Genomic DNA, 22,199 nt, shown 5'->3' on the forward strand with positions numbered 1-22,199 from the left:
AACCCAACAATATAAAACAATAGGAGATAGCACGTCATTCAGAATACCTTGGAAGGCTTTAAAGCCTGATTCAAAAGTTGTAACTTTCCTCCTAAACATAAAGAATAAGGAAGACATATTTTGTTATATTTTTTAAAAGATTGGGACAGCAGGTTCTTCTGTTCATTTACAGAACAATTTTTGTCCCGTCCCCCCAACCTGGTGTAGTAGTAGTAGTAATGATAATAATATATTTATACCCTGCCCATCAACCATTAAAATCATGGCATATTTTTTCATTAATAGCACAACATTTTGTGGTAAACATTTTGGGATGTTTTCTACTGTTGGAACTGATGATTGGAATCAAGCAGAATGTGTTTCGCTTTTTCATATCTTTAACAAGTTCAAACATTTTCTCCATATTTTGTAATGTTCTGGTTCTTTTTTATAGACTGAATGTGGATGTCAATTCACATCAAAACTGGAAGGAATGTTCAGGGATATGAGCATCTCAAACACAACAATGGATGAATTTAGGCAACATCTACAGGCAACAGGGGTAAGAAGCTAACTGCTGGCTTGATCTGAACACTTATTTCAGTTATTCTAACAGTTTTTGAGTGAAACACCCTTCTGAATAAAATACTGCTTTTTATTTAATTATTTTTAAATTATTTTAGAATAATGGGTTATCTTTTTGCAAGCTAGCAGCCAAAGCAGTTTAACAATTAAAGAAAACCAGTAAAGTATTCAGCACTGTAAAATACAAAGCAGCAGCAAGATAAAACAGCAACATGTGAACTCAAATAAAGAGAGCAGCCAGTAAATAAATTAGTATTTTTTCCACCAGAAAACTAACGCTGCTACCCAAAAAACCACTGAATCTTAAATAGGTCATCTACTGAAAGCCCAGAAAAATAGTACAGTCTTTGTTGGGTTCCTAAAATATGCAATAAAGGTTGCAGGTGGGTCTTCTTGTGAAATGTGTTCCAAAATTGGAGTACAACCAGAGAAAATATCATCTTCCTTGGATCACCTTGTGCAGGCAGAGGTGCAAAGAGAATGGCTTCCAGTTAAGGTTATAGTTGTTGGCTATATTCAGAGGGCAGCAAGCAGTCTTTCTGATAACCATAGTATAGGACAGGAGTGGGGAACTATTTTTCTATTAAGGGCTGTTGACCTACAGAAAAAAGTCTATGGTGGAGCACATACCAGAGTGAATTCTTGTATTGCTAAGTGGGTTGTTTTACAGGTTCTTAATTATATTCTAAACGATAGATAGATAGATAGATAGATAGATAGATAGATAGATAGATAGATAGATAGATAGACAGACAGACAGATAAAACTGCCTAGGAAGATGGTTCTGGGATATTACCCACTTGAGAAGCTCTGGCCATTGCTTAACAGGAGCCATATAATCATCCCTGCAGAGAGAAGCAGGTAAAAGCTGTTTGACACTGGAACAAACTCCCTCGGGAGGTTGTGGACTCTCCTTCCTTGGAGGTTTTTCAGCAGAGGTTGGATGGCCATATGTCCTGGATGCTTTAATTGAGATTCCCTGCATTACAAGGAGTTAAACTAGATAACTCGGGGTCCCTTACAACTCTACAATTCTATGAGGACACCTGCTCCTTTCAAGGAATGGATGAATGGAAATAGATATTTCCAACATTTCATAAAGTAGGTGACACCAGTCAGTGGGCTCTGTCAGCAACTTGTTCCAGGTAAAAACTGGGTGAGCATGTTTACTCTGAAGTAACTCCTCCCAAATATTGCTAGCGGGTGGAAGTATCTTATCTTTTATGCTATTCTCAGCTCAGAGCAGCTGTGCTACCCATTACCTCAAAGGTAAAGAGTCCTTAGAAAAGTTGGGAGGCTGATGAAATTAAGTAGGGGGCTGTAGGTTCCCTGCTTCTAGTTTAGGGCTTTGGAGGTTAAAACCAAGACATTGAGCTGCATCTAGAAACAAACTAGGAATCACTGGAGTTAAGAAGTAGTGCAATATTCTCACAGTGCCAAGCTCCTGTCAGCAGCTTTACTGCAGTCTTCCAAACCAGCTGAAGTTTCTAATCACTTTTCAAAGGCAACCCCAAATATAACACAGTACTTCATTCAAAAGTCACACACTTCCATAGGAAAAAATATGTCCAAACTTCCCGTCAGGACTCCACTACCACTTCCTGAGGCAAGGAAGTAATCCTTGGTGTCTTTGCACCTTGCTCTGCCTGCAATAAAGTCTCCTTGGGAAATGGGTACATTCTGTAAATAAGTCCTTACTCTGTCTAAATCCTCTTTATTCCAATTACAGGGACTTAGAAGAATAATATATTCATCATTACCTCCCCAGTTTGGGAGTGAGTCATTTTGTGTCCCTGCTGTTTTTCTTGGATGTAGTAGCCATTTCTCAGGTTTCCTCTGGGGAATTGTAGATCTCTTTGGCCTCTTTCAACAAGAACAGAAAGTACCATCAAAAATTGGGTGACCATTTAAATAATTTCATCATTCTTTTGAGGGCCTGCAATTGTAACACAACTTAAATTCTTTAACAAATCAGATAGAACAACAATTCAACAAATTATATATTGTTTCTGGGTAATTACCCAGCATTTGTTAAAATCATTGAATACTTTTGCATTTATAAACTGACATTGATTCAGATTTCAGTGTAGACAGAGTTATGAAAGCATATGAACTGGCTTTACCTTGATTTTTCATTTTAGCAGCATTTCATTTTGTATTCTGTTTACTGACTTTAAATATGTATGTGAATAGATTTGAACTGATTTTGTGTTGGTTCTTTGCTTTGTGTATGCAATTTCAGCTATTCCTCTTCCGCCCTGCTCTGTTTATATTTTTGGATCATTGTTTTTTCTTCTTTCCCATTTGTTCTCTAGTAATTAGACACGACTGATTTCCCTCCTGCCACTTGCTCCCCAAGGGAAGCAGCAGCAGAGAGAGAGCTGTGCTGGGCATTATTACAACAAGCTGCATATATAACTCTTTCGTTCTCTTTTATATTAAGGACAGAGACCTGAACTCGGGTCTAAAAAGTTATTTGTCCATTTGCTATAAATTCAGCAGCTTTGTATGCATTGTGCATTTTGAGGAGGAAAATTGAAATTTTCCTTTATGTAATTTATTTTGCAATTTTTACCATTGTACATCGGTAAATGGGGGTGTGAGAGTTCTGTGCAGGAAGGCAACAGAGAAGAGGAAGCTGAGAATTAACAGAAGAATATGAGTTAAGTTCAGTTACAGGGACTTAGGCTGGGTTTCAGTAAGGGATGAAGTATTGGAAAAGGGAAAGACCAACATCACTACTGCAGCTTGCAAAGCAAAGTGTGGCAGAAGGTGAGAGCTGCAAAACTGGCAATGCCAGCCCTAGGAAGCAAGATTTCTGTGGTGGTGACTAGGTGAAGGGTTTGAAGGAGGAAAAGATTGTCGAGGGTGATTGCTTTCTGGGTGCTGGAGCAAGAAAAGGGGAGACAACAAATTGGAATAAGATGAGAGAGGATAGTGCATGGGATAATCCTAGGAGTGACCACCAAAAAAACTGAGGATTGTATACAACTGGATAAACTAGATGTGAGACTCTTAGGAGGATGAATTATGAGGCCAGTGCTTTATTCTGGTTCCCACAGAATCATGGGGCTTCCTTGCTTTTTAAGCACAAAGGAAAACAGAGACATGCAGTACACAGGGATTTCCTTCATCACCCATCCCCACCAGCACCTGCTAGCTTTGGGATCTTGTAGCTCTAACACTAAAAGGGAGATGGTGTGATCCCAACAAGAGAAGCCACCTTCAGGACAGCCATGTTTTCATTGCGTAGTACTAATGGCAATTCTGCCTTCTGAGTTCCACAAGAGGTCAATATTTGTAGCATTGCACTGTGGAAATTGTAACATTTGTGAGGCAGTAAATTGATGGCCGGTTAGAGCCCTTTCTAGAATACAGTGGTACCTTGGGTTACATACGCTCCAGGTTACATACGCTTCAGATTACAGACTCCGCTAACCCAGAAATAGTGCTTCAGGTTAAGAACTTTGCTTCAGAATAAGAACAGAAATCGTGTTCCGGCGGCAGCGGGAGGCCCCATTAGCTAAAGTGGTGCTTCAGGTTAAGAACGGACCTCCGGAACAAATTAAGTACTTAACCTGAGGTACCACTGTATGTGCTACTTTTTGATTGAAGAAACATTTTGAATCTTAAAAACAAAATCTGTTAACTGAACTGCTTCACCAGCAGGTGGCACACACCTGCTTTTTGTTATTAAAATAATGAAATATAATTAAACTTCTGGCAGCATTTTTGTGAGCGCTGTGACCTTTTGTAGTTCATGCATTAAAAAAATAAAAGCATCTGTGTCATCAGAGTTTTAATTTTCAGAACTCTGTAACAGCTTAGCTCATTGGATCAAACTGACTTTTGTTACCTGATATTAGGACCTATTGATAACATCATTTTAAAGACTGTTTGGTTAAAGGCCAAAATAAATGACCTGTAAAATTGGGCTAATAGCTGAGAGGGCATATTTAAATTGGGGAAACGGTGCAAGGAAAGGGTTGAAGCTCCCCCTCCCTCCAACCTCAGGCTCATATTGCAGTTGTCCTCCCACCTCCACCCCCATATCATTTCTAAATAAATTAGAGATTGCTTACATCTCCCATCTTTCAATGTCTCATCTACATAGGCTCTCAAATTATAATTTTGTAGCATGTCAAAACAAGTACTGTACTGGAATTATAATTACATCAGAATATTGACTGTAAAAAACCTAAGCTTGTTTATATTAAAAAAGTATTAAGAATATAAAGAGCCCTGCTGGATCACACCAAGGACGCAACTGCTTCCAATAGTGCCCCCCCCATGCTCCCAAAGGGGCCCTTAAGCATGAAGGTATTAGGCTTCCTCTATTCTTAGTCCTCAGCTTCTTGAACTCAAAGCTATGCTACCTCAAAATCGAGGCCTCTGAATATGTTTAACTATCCTGGCATATGAAACAATTAACAATTAATGTCAATAACTATTTAAAGAATATTTAATTTCAGTAACATGTCAAATATTAAGCAATTGTCCGAAGATCAAAGCACCTGCAGAATGAGTGCACAGATAGATGTAAACAGTAAATAAAAGACTTAGCAGTCTTCAAAAGTGGCAACAGTAATATGAAACAGAGAAAGTGCTGATATGCATAAATGTAGTTCTGTTAACCTCCGCCAACATGGGGACAGCATAAGTGATCCTCAGATCATTTCCCCCTCCATCCCCCAAATAATCCATGCCAAGGGTTTCCATATGCTTTTCCATATGCACACACACACTCTCTCTCTGCAAAATACACACACACTTGTGTGTGTGTGTGTGTGCGCGCGTGTGTGCGTGCGTGCGTGCCTGTGTGTGTGTGTTGAACTGATGGGAATTGTGGTTCAGAGAGCCAAGGGTTCCTCACATTAGTTCTATGATTTCCTCAGTTAGCCTTTGCAGCAGTTCAGAATAGCAACTTTTTATGATCAGATAAGCACTTTCTCTCTGTTTTGGCCTTGGGTAAATCCTTCAGTTCATGCCTGTCTTGGCCCCATCTGGTTAAGTACCTATAGAATGTGGGAGAAGAAAACTCAGTAGCCTCTGCAATTCCTATCACTGCTTTCCCTTGCAGGACACAGTACTTGCATAATTCCTGTGCTGTGTTTTGTTGGTCCATCTCTTAACATTTCACTACACATTATACATCCTTCACTGAGACTCTCCTCCCGCCAGAAAACCTCTCTATTATCTTGATGTGTCTGGGTTGCCCTCCTATGCCCTTCTGCATTTCATAGAAAGTGTAAAGTCTCCTGCTTCCACCTAAGGCTCACTTTGCACATACAAGTTTTTCTGCTGTAGCCCACACGCTTGAATACCAGCTTCTAATGATTTTGCTTAATGAAATTAAGGCAGCCAAGTCTGTCTTCAATAGCAAGCTTTGTTCTTTTCTGCCATGTGGAAGACAAAAAAATAAACAAATGTTTGTCTTTGTATTCATGCAGGTCTCATTAGGTGGTGTTGATCTGACAGTGCGGGTTCTCACAACAGGCTACTGGCCTACTCAGTCGGCCACACCAAAGTGCAACATTCCCCCAGCCCCCAGACATGCTTTTGAAATATTTAGGAGGTAAGGAATGGTTAAGATTATTTGTATGAGTGGTTAGTGGAATGTATTTTTGTAAAAAGAAAAAAAGATACAGCTAATGGCCAGATAATCTGCATGCATTAAATGCTTCTTTATATGCTGGCTTGCCATGTTATCAGTCACAAAATAGTAATCTTCTATATTGATATAGAAGAAGCTCTTGCTTCCATAGGTAAAAGTATAGATGATCAAATGGCCATTCAACTTCTTGAATTTTGTAGATTTTATTTAGCCAAACATAGTGGAAGGCAGCTGACACTCCAGCATCATATGGGCTCTGCAGATCTCAATGCCACCTTCTATGGTCCTGTTAAAAAGGTAAGTGCTGTGTCTGTAAACATATTATTGCTTTGAATTGTGCCTTCAGCTATTGTGAACTTAGAAATAAACTCAGTTCCACATACATTTCAGTCTTTCATATATAAGCTCATGCTCATGTTAACAATACTTACTACTTTTAATATATATAGTCAGCTGTGTGTGTGTGTATTTGTGCGTGTGTGTGTGTGTGTGTGTGTGTAATACAGACACACACACACCGTCTAGCACTGCAAATTTCCCAGAATAGCCCTCTCTGAAAATATATATATTTTCATCTTTCTGGCAGGCTGCCTTTGCTTCTGGCTCTCAGTGGAATTATAGTTCACTTTGAGAAGCTGTGGGGTATCAGAAGCGGTGGTTGTCATAATGTGTAAAGTTTGACATTAAAAAACTTATCCAGTTTACGTATGCTGAGAAACTGCACAATCTTGACTCAGTTTTCTGAAAGCCTATTTGTCAGATGCTATAGTGACTTGGATATTCAGCTGGCTTATTACAAAGCAAACAGCTCTATAAGCTGTTTTGCTTTTTAATGGCAAAACTAATTATATAAACTGGAATAAAATGGAATGAGTATCTCAAAATGAAAATCTTTGTTTTATATTTACAAGCAGATGAGTCAGATCATGACTTATACCTTATAGTAAGTACATAGAAAGCTGAAAGAAGGAGCATAACATAATGTTCCGAGAATGATTTTTGACTTTTTTGAAAATTAAAACAGGAAGATGGCTCAGAGGTTGGTGTAGGAGGCGCCCAAGTAACTGGCTCTAACACACGGAAGCACATATTGCAAGTCTCCACTTTCCAGATGACGATACTAATGCTCTTTAACAACAGAGAAAAATACACTTTTGAGGTATGAGCTGTGACTTTCTCTGCTAGCTGTAAAAATTTTAACTTATCTCCCAAATATGCATTCATCTTCCTCTACCATATGGAGAAGAGGGATTATTCATCCCTTTGAGCCATTTGTACAGGAAGTTCTTGAACTATTGGTATATGAGGCTGCTAACACTTTTAGAGTATTTTGGAATCTTATTGGTCCTCATCCAGGAATACCCTCACTTGTTAGTGAAAGTCTGAGATTGTATCATTCATTATATACTTCTATACTTAAATACTTCTCGGGTTCAGCTCTAAAAATAATTTATATGTTTCAAAGCCCTGTGATTCAAGGAAGATTTTAAAATTCCTTTGAATTGTGTTGGGTGAAATTCAAGTGTTGGAAGCCCAAACAAATATATTTATTTACAGTATTTACTGATAGTAATCACATCTTTTTCATGGTGTGTATTTTTCCTAATGGATACTCATTTTTTTACTTGCCATGTAATGATGTGGAAAACAAATCCTTAGTTGCCGTCTTGCCACCATGTGTGTGTGACAGTAGTATTTAAGTGAAAGTACTCTTTAAGTGTCACCACACAAGGTGAATGGATACATTGTGAAATTAAACAAAATCAAGCAGCCTGAATGTTAACAGTTTGTGGACAGGAAGTCTAGTTGCTACTTCCCCTTAAAACTATATTTAAATCAAAGGAAATGCAACCCTGTAATCAAGCAATTACCATTCTTTTCTAGTTTGATGTTTTAATATATTTTGTAAAAAATCTTGTTCTTATATAGACACTAATTGCTGAGCACCATGTTCAAGTGACAAGAGTATTTCCTGGACGGGAACGCTTAAGTCTGCAGGTGCAGGAATTGCATTTTTGAATGCTCCCCCCACATTTAAAAAGAAAAATCCTTACATGTAGAAAATGAGGGAATCTGGGAAGGGTTTCTAGCAGCCTTCTTTCAGTGCTTCTTTATAGAAAGGAAGCCTTTTACAAGGAACTCTCTCTACTTCCTACCTCCTACCTGGAGTCTGAAGTGGTATAGTTCAGAGGGACTCTTCAGCACACCTGTGCCAAGAGGGAAGGGCCGTGGCTCAGTGGTAGAACACATTCCTTTAATGCAAAAGGTCCCAGGTTCAATCCCCAGTATCTCCAGGTAGGGCTGGGAGTGACCTTTGTCCAAAACCACAGAGAGCCACTGTCACTTAGAATAGACAGTACTAAGCTAGATGGACCACTAGTTTCACTTGGTATATGTAAAACTTCCTATATGCTGAACATATAGATCATCCTACTCCTCTACAGATTTGTGAACAAGGTGTCCTGTGCTACAGTAACTTGCACAGTTGAAGTTTATATAGATTACTGTATTAAGTGATAAAATTAAGTGCTGAAACACAATGCTGTCAACTTTTAGTTTAGAGTAACTTTCATTTTTTCTTTAAATAGCCTTTTAAGCTATGAATTATATATAGATTTACTGCCAGATGTTTTCTGAATTTGTCAAAATAACCATTGATAGTCTTGAACTAGTTTGATTAGAGGGGGAAGACATCTTCAAAACTGTTCAGAATTTTGTTTTCTTCATAACTACCTTTTGCCATAATAATAATAATTTTATTATTTATACCCCACCCATCTGGCTGTTAAATTTAATGTAGGAAATACAACAAGAGACTGATATCCCCGAAAGAGAACTTGTACGAGCGCTACAGTCCCTTGCGTGTGGAAAGCCAACACAACGGGTTCTCACAAAAGAGCCGAAATCAAAAGAAATAGAAAATGGACACATATTTACAGTGAATGACCAGTTCACATCCAAACTGCACAGAGTCAAGATTCAAACAGGTATGCTCACTTTCATTTTCAGCTACCACGTCTAGAATCTGTCCAACTCCTGAATTTACAATATTGGAATCATACATTCTAGTATGGAAACTAAACTGGTCACCCATTCTTAGGGCTGCCTTCAAGGAACTAATATATTCTTGAACCAATGCTTGCCTCAGTGCAAGCTGGATAGGATTCTGTTGTGTATCTTCTATTTGTGATCCTTTCCATGTCATGTACTGTGGTAATACAAATATTCATAAAGCCATAGCCTTATAATTCCAGGTGGGTGTTTAACTTAATAAACCAGACATGTATTTTGTGAGCTTAAAGCCTTCATTTACTTCAGACATGAGAGCCCTACTGTATCAGGCAAAAGACCCACCTGGTCTGGCATCCTGTTTTTACACTAGCCAACCAGATGCCTATAGGAAGGCCTCAAGCAGGACCTGAATGCAACAGCACTCTCTCCGCTTGTAATTCCCAGCAACTGGTATTCCAAGGCATACTGCCTCCGACAGTGGAGGGAGAGCATAAACCATCATAGCTAATAATCCTTGGTAGCCTTATCCTTTCTTCGTGACTAGTATATAGTTAAACTGATTACCAGTGATACACAGGATACTCATACAAAATCAAGATGGAGATGGAGATGGATCCAAATTGGAAGGGAAATGGAAGCCTAAAATGAAGAAGTAGGCTAAAGATCCACTGACAGCAGCTACAGATGTAGGGATATGCAGATAGAAAAAGCATGTTATGACAGACAATGCTGCCCTTTTAGACTTTGTGAACTACTTATGCTAGGAAAGCTTCATGATTATAGCAAATGCAAAGACCCAGTTCACTTACTATCTCAGTAGAAACTGGCACTTCAACAAAGCAAGCTAAACTAGCCCCAAAGGTTGTATTATATAACTTATTTCCTTCCGTGTGTGACTCAATATATGAAACCCAGTGTTATCCAGGATTGCAATTTAACAAATGTGAAGGAACCTTTTAAATGCATTCAGTTGTGGTCTAAAAATATCAAATCCCTCAAGAAGCATTTGACCTGTTTTAAAACTTGTTGCTGTAACTGATAATCATTTATTAATCTTAAATATGTTCCATTTTTGCACTTTGGTTGGTTGTCCTTTTGCATCATATTCTGTTTCAAGTATTTATTGACACTGCTAAAGAAAAATATTTTGGCTTTAGTATCTTTAGAATTAAATAGCTACAGTATTTCTAAATTGAGATATTTCTTCTGTTCTTTCAGTTGCTGCCAAACAAGGAGAATCGGACCCAGAAAGAAAAGAAACAAGACAGAAAGTAGATGATGACAGAAAACATGAGATAGAGGCTGCTATAGTCCGGATAATGAAATCTAGGAAGAAGATGCAGCATAATGTTCTAGTAGCAGAGGTAATCTCACTCACCGAATGGGGTTAGTCAAGGGTGGATGTGGCCCGCAGACCAAAAGGGTTAGCCACCTCTGCTTTAGAGCAGTGTCAACTGTATAATAAAAATAAATTGCTGCTGAACTCTTGAGGCTACTAACTACATCTTTTGGTACAGATGATTGGTTGCTTTATAGAATGTTGATTAATATGCAGTGGCCATTTGTGAAACACAGATAACTGAGGTGGCACAAGTTCCCTCTTGTTTTAAAGTCAATGTTAAGTCTAGTGTGTGCATTCTTGCTGTGCCAGTATCATTAACAATATTAAAATATTTTTTATTATATTCCAGGTAACCCAACAACTGAAGGCACGATTCCTACCAAGTCCAGTTGTTATTAAAAAGCGTATTGAAGGACTTATTGAGCGTGAATATTTGGCACGAACACCTGAGGACCGCAAAGTATACACTTACGTAGCATAAAATGTGTTCCGCAAATATGATTTATTCTTGGACTATACTCTTCGCATGAACTGGGAAGTTCTTTTAAATCATTAAATATTAAGACGACCATCTCTTCTATTAAATTACAATACATGTTCTAGATCATTCAGATCAAGCCTTTTCTCCTTCGGAGAGTTTTTCAACATCAAAATGATTGAGCTTCAAGCTTCTCAGCGTTTATCCCAGTAGAAATCATCCTTACAGTTCCTCGGGAAAATGTGAATGTGCCGCGTTTTGTTTTCAATACTGTATGAAAACAGGAAAAAATAAAATAAAAACAAATTTAGAAAATACAGCTCATTAAAAAATAAAATTGTTGGAATTTCATTTCCCCGGATCTTCAGTGTTGATGTAAATGTGTTTTCTGTAGTGTTGCTTAGCACTTTGCGCATTGTATACGTTGGGTTACAAGAAAAACACAGCTGGTAAGACTGAATTTCCAAAAATACTGCTCTGCTTTGGACATTTCTTTAAAGACCCATGTTTAATTTAAATATTTGGTGAATTTATAAAGACCTGAGAACACAGTTTTGGCATGCTTTACTTCTCCACCTGCATTCATTCATGTTCCAGCTAATATGATCAGGAACCTTTTTTCTGGGCACAGTTATGGGCTGTAATATTTGGCCTTCCCTTTTGTAATTTGAGTTCTTCCAAATTAAGTTACATACTGATTAGGTTTGATCTGGTTCCTTTATAGGAGAAATGGGAAGAAATTTAGTGTGTATAAACTGTATGATACTTTTTGCTGTTGTACTCACTGCTCATAGTGGATTGTACAGAGCGATGTTTTTATTTCACTCAATGTAGACAAAACAAATTTAAAATAAATGGATTTAGTGTACAAGGAGCACTAATTCAAGTGTATTTAGAGCACAGGGATGGCAATTTATTAAACTAAATATTGCCCCTTGGAGAAGCACATTAGCCTGCACTCTATTCACGAAGTAGAGAGGGGGTTATGGCTTTTGATTTCCCACTTTTCAGAAGGTTCAAGTGAAGCCATTGTGCACTATTAATTTACTGTTTTAAAATGCAATCTAAAAATGCAATAAATATTGTTACTTTGATCTTAATGAAATCTCCAGTTCTTACAGCAAGTATTTTCTCCCTCTCCTCAGGGTGGTTCAGCATAACATTCGCTCCAGTGCTTTCAAAACCAGGGTTTTTCTTAGAGGATGTTCGTAAATGTTAACTTTATGTAGTCCCTGTACCATATAACATACATGCCTTTGCATCAAATAACTATCTTCTTTAGAGATCACCCTCAAGTTGCCACTGGTGAATTAAATCTAGCTTTATTTCATGCATAGTAATCGATAACCTCTCAGATGTTACAGCTCTGATTGTTTTCACTGTAACATTATGAACTTAAAAAACAAAACCAGTGCAGCATGAAAAAAGTTGAAGTTTTTTTTGGGGGGGGGAGGTGGGGAGATGCAAATTCCCTGCCTGTTATGTGTTGGCCCCTTGTAAAGGGGTCTGTATTTGAGCAATATTCACGAAGCAATCCATGTTGGTCTCTGTCAGGGTGAACTGTACAGCTAGTGCAAGTGAGAAGGGAAAACTTCCAAGAACTCAGTTGACCATTTTGCTGCAGTATATTTGTATGCTTATTTGAATATATAACAAATACCTTTTTTGTAGAATAGCTGCTACTTAGCAGGAGTTTAGCACATCTGCAATGTTTCTCATATATTGTCAGTTATCCTTATGATGATGTAAAGTAAGTCAAAAGAATGATGGGGAAGAGAAATTGAAAGGGGGGAATTGTAGGGGGGATCTGAAAGACAAAGGTAAGGAGTAAAGGGACCCCTGACCATTAGCTGATAAATAAAAGTGGTTCTGTGACAGAAGCTGTTTGAAGCAAACACAGATAAAATGCATAGGCTTCAGCAGCAACGAACTGCATATATTTATACCTTCCCAAGATTTCCCATCCGGTAACTTAAAATTGCAGCCTATACTTACTTAAACATGAAGATGATTGCTCTTAATATTTCTTATTGAGGCTACTACTGTTTGCTGATCATGTTCACTACAAGAATTAGGCAAGTTTGCTTTAACATTCCTTTTTGTAGTATTGTTAGCATGCCATATCCTTGCATTCAATTCTTTTCGTAAGCTTGAAGGGCATGGATTTGCTAGGGAATTTATAACAAAGTCTGCAACAAGCATGCTAATTTAATTAGCTGTAAATTTAAGAACTATATCTGGCAGACTTCTCATTGTGACTGAAGTTTAGCTGCTGCAAGATAAACTTTGCTCTATAAAGCCACATCCTGTCTGCCCTATCTTTCAGTAGCCATTTGCTGATAGGAAGGAAGCATTGTTGTCTTATTGCACTGTTTAAGGCTCTAGGGCTGATAAACAGCCAGTAAGATGCCCCTTAAGGGACTGTTGTGTCCTATTGAATAAGGTATTCACAAGATACAAGATACATCTGCTCTGCAGGTGAGGAATGCTGGCATGCAAGACTGGGATAAGGCTGCCAGCTGGTGCAAGCTGATAAGTTTTCCCCTATGCAAGTGTATAATGGGGACCTATAGACTTGATCCTGTGATCTAGTGTCTGAATGTAAATAGGGCCAGAAGCTTATACATTTTTTTTGGGGGGGGGTTTAACTTTATTTTAAGTAGCAACAACTCTGGAAACAAAATTTGTTTTTGCTGAGGAAGGAGGGTTGCGGGTTGCTTAGCCCTTTCTGCCATTTCTCACTAAAATTCCACCCACCCCACAAGCTATTTGCCCTGCTGAGGAAAATGTATTGAGTTCAACCTCCCACCCTAGTATGCTGTTTAAAAAGGTATATGTGGAATGGGGATCTGCTTCTAGATTTCCTGCACGTCATCTACTTTAACCTTTAGATTGTTGCTAATTTATATTAAGGCTGAATAATACTCTATGATGAACACTGTTTCTAGAGGTTTTGGGAGGTGGGTGAAGGAGTTTTTTAAAGTTTTCCTTGCTCAACCCGTTTGCTTTGACTCCTGTTCACGGCCTTGGCAGCATTTGCAAATCCTACTACCGTACTTCTTGACTCCATTTCCCCATTATTCTGTGTCAATTAGGGCAGAAAGCATTGTGTCCACTCCAGATATACTTCATGATGATGCCACATAGAATCATTGTAGAGTTGGAAGGGATCTTGTGGGTCATCTATGATAGATGGCCATCCAACCTCTGCTTAAAAACCTCCAAGGAAGGAAAATCCACCACCTCTTGAGTGAGTCCGCTCCACTGTCAAACAGCTTTTACTGACAAAAAGTTCTTCCTGGTGTTTAGTCGGAGTCTCCCTTCTTGTAACTTGAAGCCGTTGGTTCAGGTTCTACCCTCCAAAGCAGGAGAATACAAGCTTGCTCCATCCTCCATGTGACAGCCCTTTAGATATTTGAAGATGCCTATCAAATATCTACCATTTCAGATTTTACCACTGTAGCAGAAGTGAGCATTGTTACACCATCACTGCTGCTAACATGAGTAAGCAGTTCCAATTATATGGGTGTGGGGAACATTTGGCCCTCCAGATATTGCTGAACTATGGCTCCCATTAACCCCAGCAAGCTTTACCAATAAATACGGCCAATGAGAGCTGTAGTTCTGCAACATCTGGAGGGCCACAGTGTTCCCACATTTGTTATTACAGGTGTTAACAAAGAATGGCCAAAAGGTTGGGGGGGTCCTTCTTGCGTCACTTCCTTATTGAGAATGCCTGCCGGAAGGAGAAAACGAGGTGCAAAGAGCCAGAACAGCATAACTGGGACTCACAATTCCTCTAAAACAGAATCGGCAGAGAGCCAACGCCATCTTCCCTGGCTCAGAAACAGTGGGTTGAGGAAGCCGAGAAAACGGAGCAAATATAACAAACAGTGAGTAAAAACGTTGGGGGAACCTCACCCCCCCTTAAGGAGGATGGCAATCACCCGACCCCCCTTCTCCCAGAAAAAGCTAATCCGTCCAAGAGGGCAAGAGCAGGAGCAGGAGGGGTAGCTCCCACTCCTAACACTGACCCACCCAGGCCTCTAGAACAAGATATTAGAGGAGCCTGCTTTCAACCGATTCCAGATACGCTCCCCTACCAAGAGATTTGCATGTTGTCTGCAGAAACTATGGTTCTGGTTCTTCAAAGACTGAATGAAATCCTCACCAAACTAGTTAACATTGAGAAACAATTGGATACTAGTTCCTCCCCTTTAAATGCCCAAGGGCTTAAAAGGATGATAAGAAATGACTTTGTTAACAACTCACCAACTCAAACTATGGATGAAGTGAGGTCCTGTCAAGTCTTACAAATGAACCAGATAATGCTTGAGATTCACCGATACGCTCCTAGGTGGATGAACCGCAGACAAATTACTATGTCCTTGTCTCAGCTCCTAAATTACCATTACCGAAATGTAGATCTAGAAAATTTCCACTTCCTGCCTACCTTGAGAAACACCACGCGCCTATTTATGACCTTTAGGTCATCAGCCCTCCCATTTCGACTCATGGAGATAAAGGATACTCTATGGTGGTTCCATTCTCTCCAAGGAGGCAATTGGTCCCTTGCATAGAGTCAAAGCTAATGCGGAGAAGGGAAACCAAGCTCAACACTAGAAACACTAATTGCCCAAAGGAAGAAAAGGACCCTGTAAGCCTAGAATTACAAGACCTGAAGAAGAGGCTAATGAGTATAAAGACTGAGATTTCTACCCAAAATATAAGGACAATAGAGCCTAGAGCACAATATTTAAAGACGGCCAACAGCTCTTTATCCCATAGAAAGACATCAGTGCAACTCCCTGTTCCCTTTTCAAACGACACTGAATTAGAACTCTATGTTGCTGACAATCTAGAGATATCCAGCACCAAATCTACATCTGGACCTTTGCCTAATGTTCCAAAAACTTATCAGAATGATCGACCTTCTCTACTGTACTCCTGGCGAGACAGGATGGACAGATCTTCCGTATTCAAAGCTGGCTCTTTGTTAGCCAGTGATCCACATTTTATAGCACATACCTCATTAATACTCCCACAGCCACAGATAGAACCAACAATCCTCCAATCAACCCAGGAGGGAGAGGGGGATTGACAGTTAACGAAACACCATGAGACTGTCCTCCCCGCTTGGGGTGCGGTTGGTTGGGTTTTATCTTCTAGGGATACTTACCCTATCAAACCTCCACCTCTTCCCCATACCATTTTGACCCAGGAGTCCTGGCCCAAGGATGATTTGTTATTGAGGGGATGTTACCTTTCTATTGGGGAGGCTAGTATGGGGTCTGGGATTTCCACTATTGAAGGGCTAGGGAGGAATGGCAGTGGGGCTAGAAATCTCTATCGGCAAAGGGTTTCGAGATGCAGTGATCCTCGAACCCCTTCCAATCTACGCCCCATCCCAAGGGATGAGGGTAGGGAGAGCATGGATTACCCACCTCCGTCATTAGTGCTGTGCAATGCCAGGTCCATAGGCAACAAAACCGCCACCATGCGTGACTTTTTTGTCTCGCAGGGGATTGACCTGGCTTGCGTGATGGAGACCTGGGTACGGGAAGGTGAAGTAGTCTCCCTACATGAGATAACACCACCAGGTTTCTCTGTCCTCCATCAATCGCGATCTGTGGGTCGGGGGGAGGAGTAGCGTTGTTAATCCGGGAGGATTTCTCTTTCAGAGCCCTGCCATCACAGGCTATCTCCGGCATTGAATGTGTTGGTCTCGTGTGGGGCACCAAGGAGAGCTTAGCTGTCTGGCTGGTGTACCGACCACCCAGCACACCGGCAGCCACCCTGTCAGACCTGCTGGAGGTGGTGGCAGGCTGGGCCTTGGAGTTCCCAAGCCTACTGGTTTTGGGAGACTTCAACGTCCATGCCGATGCCGCTCCCTCCTCATAGGCTCTGGACCTAGTGACTTCCATGGCAACACTAGGGCTCTCCCAGTTTGTTTTGGGGCCCACTCATCAAGCAGGCCACACGCTGGATCTGATCTTTGGGGCTGGCATAGATGTGATCATGCTCCCCCCTGTGGAAGTGCCATGGTCTGATCACTACGCTCTGAAAGCCAAGATTGACCTCCCGGTCCTCCCCTGCTCGGTTGGCGAACCTATTTGGGCTCGTCCACGAAAACTGATGGATCCTGATAGATTCCGACAAGCCTTGCGGGACCCTGCGACTCATTAGATGACCTTGTTGAGGACTGGAATAACTGGCTCTTGGCAGCCATTGATGAGATCGCACCTAAGCGCCCTCTGCGACCCCGTAGAAACCGGGCCCCTTGGTTTACTGAGGAGCTCCGGAAAATGAAGCGGGATCTCAGACAGCTAGAGCGAGTATGGCGACGGACTCGTGACGGAGCCTCAAGAACATCTTATAGGACGCTTATGAAAGCCTATGAGATGGCTATGAAAGCTGCTAAGAAATCTTACTTTGCAGCTTCCATTGCATCCGCTAGCTCTCGCCCGGCACAACTTTTTAGAATAATTAGATCAATAACGTCCTTAGGAGGACAACCAAATTTAAGCACAAATTCGACCCACAGCTGTGAGACATTCGCGAGCTTTTTTGCGGAGAAAGTCCTGTTGCTCCGCCGTGACCTCCCTGCCAATTTAGATACAGTGACTGAACTGGAGGCCCCTCGACTGACTTCAGGTCCAGTGTTGGACCATTTCGATCGAATACTCCCTGCTGATGTGGATAGATTCCTCCAAGTTAGTAGGCTCACCACCTGCCTCCTTGATCCGTGCCTGTCTTGGCTGATTAGGGAGTGTCCAGATGTTGCGCGGACCCCCCTGGTTGAAATTATCAATTTGTCCCTTGACACGGGGACATTCCCAGGGGAACTGAAGGAAGCAGTGGTATGTCCACTCTTAAAGAAAACTTCATTAGATCCCTTAGACCTATCCAATTACCGCCCAGTTTCAAATCTTCCATATCTGGGTAAGGTAATTGAGAGAGCGGTTGCTGAACAGCTTGGTAGGTTTCTGGAAGAAACATCAGCTTTAGATCCATTTCAGTCCGGTTTCCGTCCTGGTTTTGGGACTGAGACGGCTCTGGTTGCCCTAACAGACGATCTCCATAGACAGCTGGATCGAGGCAGGTCAGGACTGGTGATCCTTTTAGATTTGTCAGCAGCCTTTGACAATGGTTGATCATGATCTTCTGGACCACTGCCTTGCAGACGTGGGGATACAAGGCATAGCCCGTAACTGGCTGTGCTCTTTTATCTCTGGTCGGGGACAGAGGGTGGCACTAGGGAGGGAAATGTCGCGCCACTCCTTGGTGTGTGGAGTGCCGCAGGGCGCAATCCTTTCCCCAATGCTTTTTAACATCTTTATGCGCCCTCTTGCCCAGATTATCCGGAGCTTTGGGCTGGGCTGTCACCAATATGCTGATGACACTCAGCTCTATCTGCTGATGGATGGCCACACCGACTCGGCCCCGAACACACTGACCAGATGCTTGGAAGCTGTGGCTGGATGGTTTCGTGGGAGCCAATTGAAACTAAATCCTTCGAAGACAGAGGTTCTATGGCTGGGTCGGGATGGCATGGGGATGAGGGACCAACTCCCTTCTCTTGCGGGGGCCCAATTAGTGCCATTGCCTTCCGTTAAGAGTTTGGGTGTAATCCTTGACGCCTGCCTTTCCATGGAGGCGCAAGTTACAGCAACAGCTAAGGCGACATTTTTCCACCTTCGCCACATCAAGCAGTTGGTCCCTTACCTTTCCCGCCCCGACCTGGCCACAGTGATCCATGCGATGGTCATTTCCAGGCTTGACTACTGTAATTCGCTCTACGCGGGGCTGCCCTTGAAGTTGTCTCAGAAACTCCAGCGGGTGCAGAATGCTGCAGCGAGACTCCTCACAGGGTCTCTGCCATGGGAGCATATTCACCCAATGCTTTTCAAGCTGCACTGGCTCCCAGCGGAGTACAGGATCAGATTTAAGGTGCTGCTTTTGACCTTTAAAGCCCTTCACGGCCTAGGACCCTCGTACCTACGGGACCGCCTCTCCCGGTATGCCCCACGGAGAGCCTCAAGGTCCATAAATAGCAACACCCTTGTGGTCCCGGGCCCTAAGGAAGTTACATTGGCTTCAACCAGAGCCAGGGCCTTTTCAACTCTGGCTCCGGTCTGGTGGAACGCTCTGCCTCACGAGACCAGGGCCCTGCAGGATCTGATTTCTTTCTGCAGGGCCTGTAAGACAGAGTTGTTCCGCCTGGCCTTTGGCTTGGAGCCAATTTTATTCCCTTCCTTTTTTTCTTTTCCTTCTCCTTCTGCGATGAGGCTACATTTTAATATTTTAATGTTTCAATATTTTAATGTTGTATTTTTTTAATTTTGTTTTTAAGTTGTAATCATTTAACTTATTTTTATTATTGCTTGTAAGCCGCTCTGAGCCCGGCCTTGGCTGGGGAGGGCGGGGTATAAATAAAAATTATTATTATTATTATTATTATTATTATTATTATTATTATTATTATCAAGCAGACAAGTTGGGACATGTTTTGACTCAGCCTCTGTGAACATGTTTATTTTCTATCATTAGACCAGTGTTTCCCAATCTTGGGTCTCCAGCTGTTTTTGGACTACAACTCCCATCATCCCTAGCTAGCAAGACCAATAATCGGGGTGATGGGAATTGTAGTCTGAAAACAGCTGGAGACCAAAGGTTGGGAAACACTGCATTAGACAATGCTATAGTGCTGTTTGCTGGCACAGAGCCAGCAAAGGGTATCCACTATCTCTCAGGAGGCACAGATAGCCATTCTGGATAGAACTACAGAAAACAGACCCTCAAATCTATAATGTGTTGAGACAAAGTTTTTCAGTCCTGTTAAGATCAAATTACACTTACTAAAAGCAAACTCTTAACCGTATGAAAGAACCTTCCTTGAAAAAGGATCCCTCTTCAGCATGGGAGGAAAATCATTAAAATCATATTTGTTTTAATCCAGCACAGTAAATATGAAAACTGCAAATACTGTAAAGATGCCTACATAAAGTTCTGATTGTGTTAATGTGCAACTTTAGAGTAAATTAATGCAGCTCCTGTTTTCTGTACTTGTATTTTTGTCATGCTTACTGTAAACCTTACTCTGTTTTGTTTCCGAGCTCCATACAGCTTTTCCCTTAAAATGGTTGCTGCACTTTTATATTATTAAAGCAGTGATTGACATGTTCTGCTTAAAAGCGGGGTGTTTTAGAAGGCAATGATACCATAACTTTCCACAGAATTCCAATTTCTATGAAGCTACTTGACAATAACATTTGAAGCCTCTAAATGACAGAACAGCCCTCTTCCATCATAGTATTGTGACAAGAACCCACTATCATTTGGTGATGGAAGCTGGTTTATTGGAGAAGTAATCTACTGAGACACCTAAAATTATACTGTAGAGCAATCTGCCAAGGCAGCTTTGCAATTATGTCACAAAACCTTTTGTAGAGCATTACAGGAGGAAATGCAGGGTTACCTTCAATGCATATTAAATTGTGCCTTTACCCTTTGTCGTGGAGCTGATACGCAGAGGTACATAGAATATTAACATGCATTGGATGAAAGTTACAGATGAGATGGAAGTTAACATGATCCCGAAGACTTTGTTTGAAACTAGGGTTGACTGAAATTTAGTTGATTATTTGCTTTAGTGGGTTAGGCAGTTTATTGGTTAAATCTGCAAACATTTCCATAATATAGTTCTAAAGGGGGAAAGGTTTACTTTGAGCCAGAATCAATGAAGCAGGTGTGCTAGCTGGAGCCAGAGCAACAGAACTTATCCCACCCACCATCCACCTCCATGCTGCCAAAGTTAGCGTTTGTAGAATTTCTACACATTTTTTCAGGTGGAGCACATTGTATTCTTTGAAATGTGCACATCTTCATTTTAATTATTGCCATGTCTGTGGATGGGATGTAGACATGCATAATGCTCAAGAATTCTGCACCTGATGACAGGCCCACATATCTTTGACCATATCTCAAAGATGATAGCTTCCATCATTTAAACAGATCAATAGATCATTCACAATACTTGCAACTTGAGCTATATCCAATCAATAACAAGCAGCCAGACAAAATTGCACAACTTGTCCTGCATTTTGCAGATTTATTTACAGCCTGCACTTAGTGCTGTCCTGTAAATGCTTTCTTAACTGCTGTTGGAAGATATTTTACTGTCCTTCAGCCCAGTTTTACTACTTAATGTAAACTAAAACACTTTTCTCCAGTGGAGGCTATGTTAGGTCATATTATGAAACTTTTGCTTCTAACAGCATCAACGTGTTTGAGAATGTCAGAATACTGTAGTGAATGCACCGTCTGAGCAAGTTTGCACATGCATGGGCATCATGACGTAATTATGGTATCAAGTGATGGCTGGCATATTTGAAAAAATCAGCACAGGGTGGATAGGACACTTTTGTAATAACAGCTTTGGTGGAGACAATTCACCTATTGAGCTACAAGTAATTAATTGTCAAGAGCTTGGGTGGCACCTTGTTGGATGATACATAAATGGATGAATAAGTAAGGCATTGGTGAACAATTTGATGTGGGAATGAAAAGCATGAATTCTGCAAAGAGTCTGAGAAACTTTGGGGCCAGACTAACCTACAATATGGAGTGGGGAACCTCAGGCCCCACAACCAAATGCAGCCTCCCAGGCTTCTTTCTCTGGTTCTTAGGGTGCTCCCAAGAATATACCTCCTCCTCAGATCCAAAATCTCAAAAAAGCTATGCCCTACACCTTTCTTGAGTGATTTTGACCAGCCGAGATGTGACAATGTCCCTTTCTTTCTTAGATGTATAACGGTGGAGCGACAGGGAGCAGGTGATTCTTGTGTTGCTGGAACAAAGCCTTCTCTATAAAAGTCATCCACTTTTTTTTTGCCTTTGGCCCCCGCCACTACTGGCATGTGTAGGGGAGCAGGTGGCGCTATGGTCTAAATCACTGAGCCTCTTGGGCTTGCCGATTGGAAGGTCAGCAGTTCGAATCCACCCAACGAGGTGAGCTCCCGTTGCTCTGTCCCAGCTTCTGCCAACCTAGCAGTTCGAAAGCACACCAGTGCAAATAGATAAATAAGTACCACTGCGGTGGGAAGGTAGACGGCATTTCCGTGCACTCCGGCATTCGTCACAGTGTCCCATTGCGCCAGAAGCAGTTTAGTCATGCTGGCCATATGACC

General features: G+C 41.2%; 1 protein-coding gene and 1 long non-coding RNA gene across 6 annotated transcripts in view; one reads left to right on the forward strand and one right to left on the reverse strand.

Moving 5' to 3' along the window:
* Positions 1-11,361, forward strand: part of CUL3 (cullin 3) — a 47,173-nt gene extending 35,812 nt beyond the window's left edge. For 3 of the 5 annotated variants that reach the window (XM_081910379.1, XM_081910378.1, XM_081910381.1), the window contains exons 10-17: positions 434-541; positions 6,015-6,139; positions 6,379-6,475; positions 7,203-7,337; positions 8,108-8,176; positions 8,979-9,165; positions 10,409-10,554; positions 10,882-11,361. In XM_081910379.1, the coding sequence (XP_081766505.1) occupies positions 434-541; positions 6,015-6,139; positions 6,379-6,475; positions 7,203-7,337; positions 8,108-8,176; positions 8,979-9,165; positions 10,409-10,554; positions 10,882-11,013 (999 nt within the window). In that variant the 3' untranslated portion in view covers positions 11,014-11,361. The remainder of the gene's footprint in view (positions 1-433; positions 542-6,014; positions 6,140-6,378; positions 6,476-7,202; positions 7,338-8,107; positions 8,177-8,978; positions 9,166-10,408; positions 10,555-10,881) is intronic. The other 2 variants (XM_081910382.1, XM_081910380.1) reach the window with 1 other exon arrangement.
* On the reverse strand, positions 10,957-12,982 carry LOC309369664. The gene is made up of 2 exons (XR_014168238.1): positions 12,694-12,982; positions 10,957-12,646 (listed from the first exon to the last, which is right to left on the reverse strand). It is a non-coding gene; the product is annotated as an uncharacterized lncRNA (long non-coding RNA).
* Positions 12,983-22,199: the final 9,217 nt, after the last annotated feature.

This window comes from Podarcis melisellensis, assembly GCF_964234715.1.
Source record: "Podarcis melisellensis genome assembly, chromosome: 5".
Lineage (NCBI taxonomy): Eukaryota > Metazoa > Chordata > Lepidosauria > Squamata > Lacertidae > Podarcis > Podarcis melisellensis.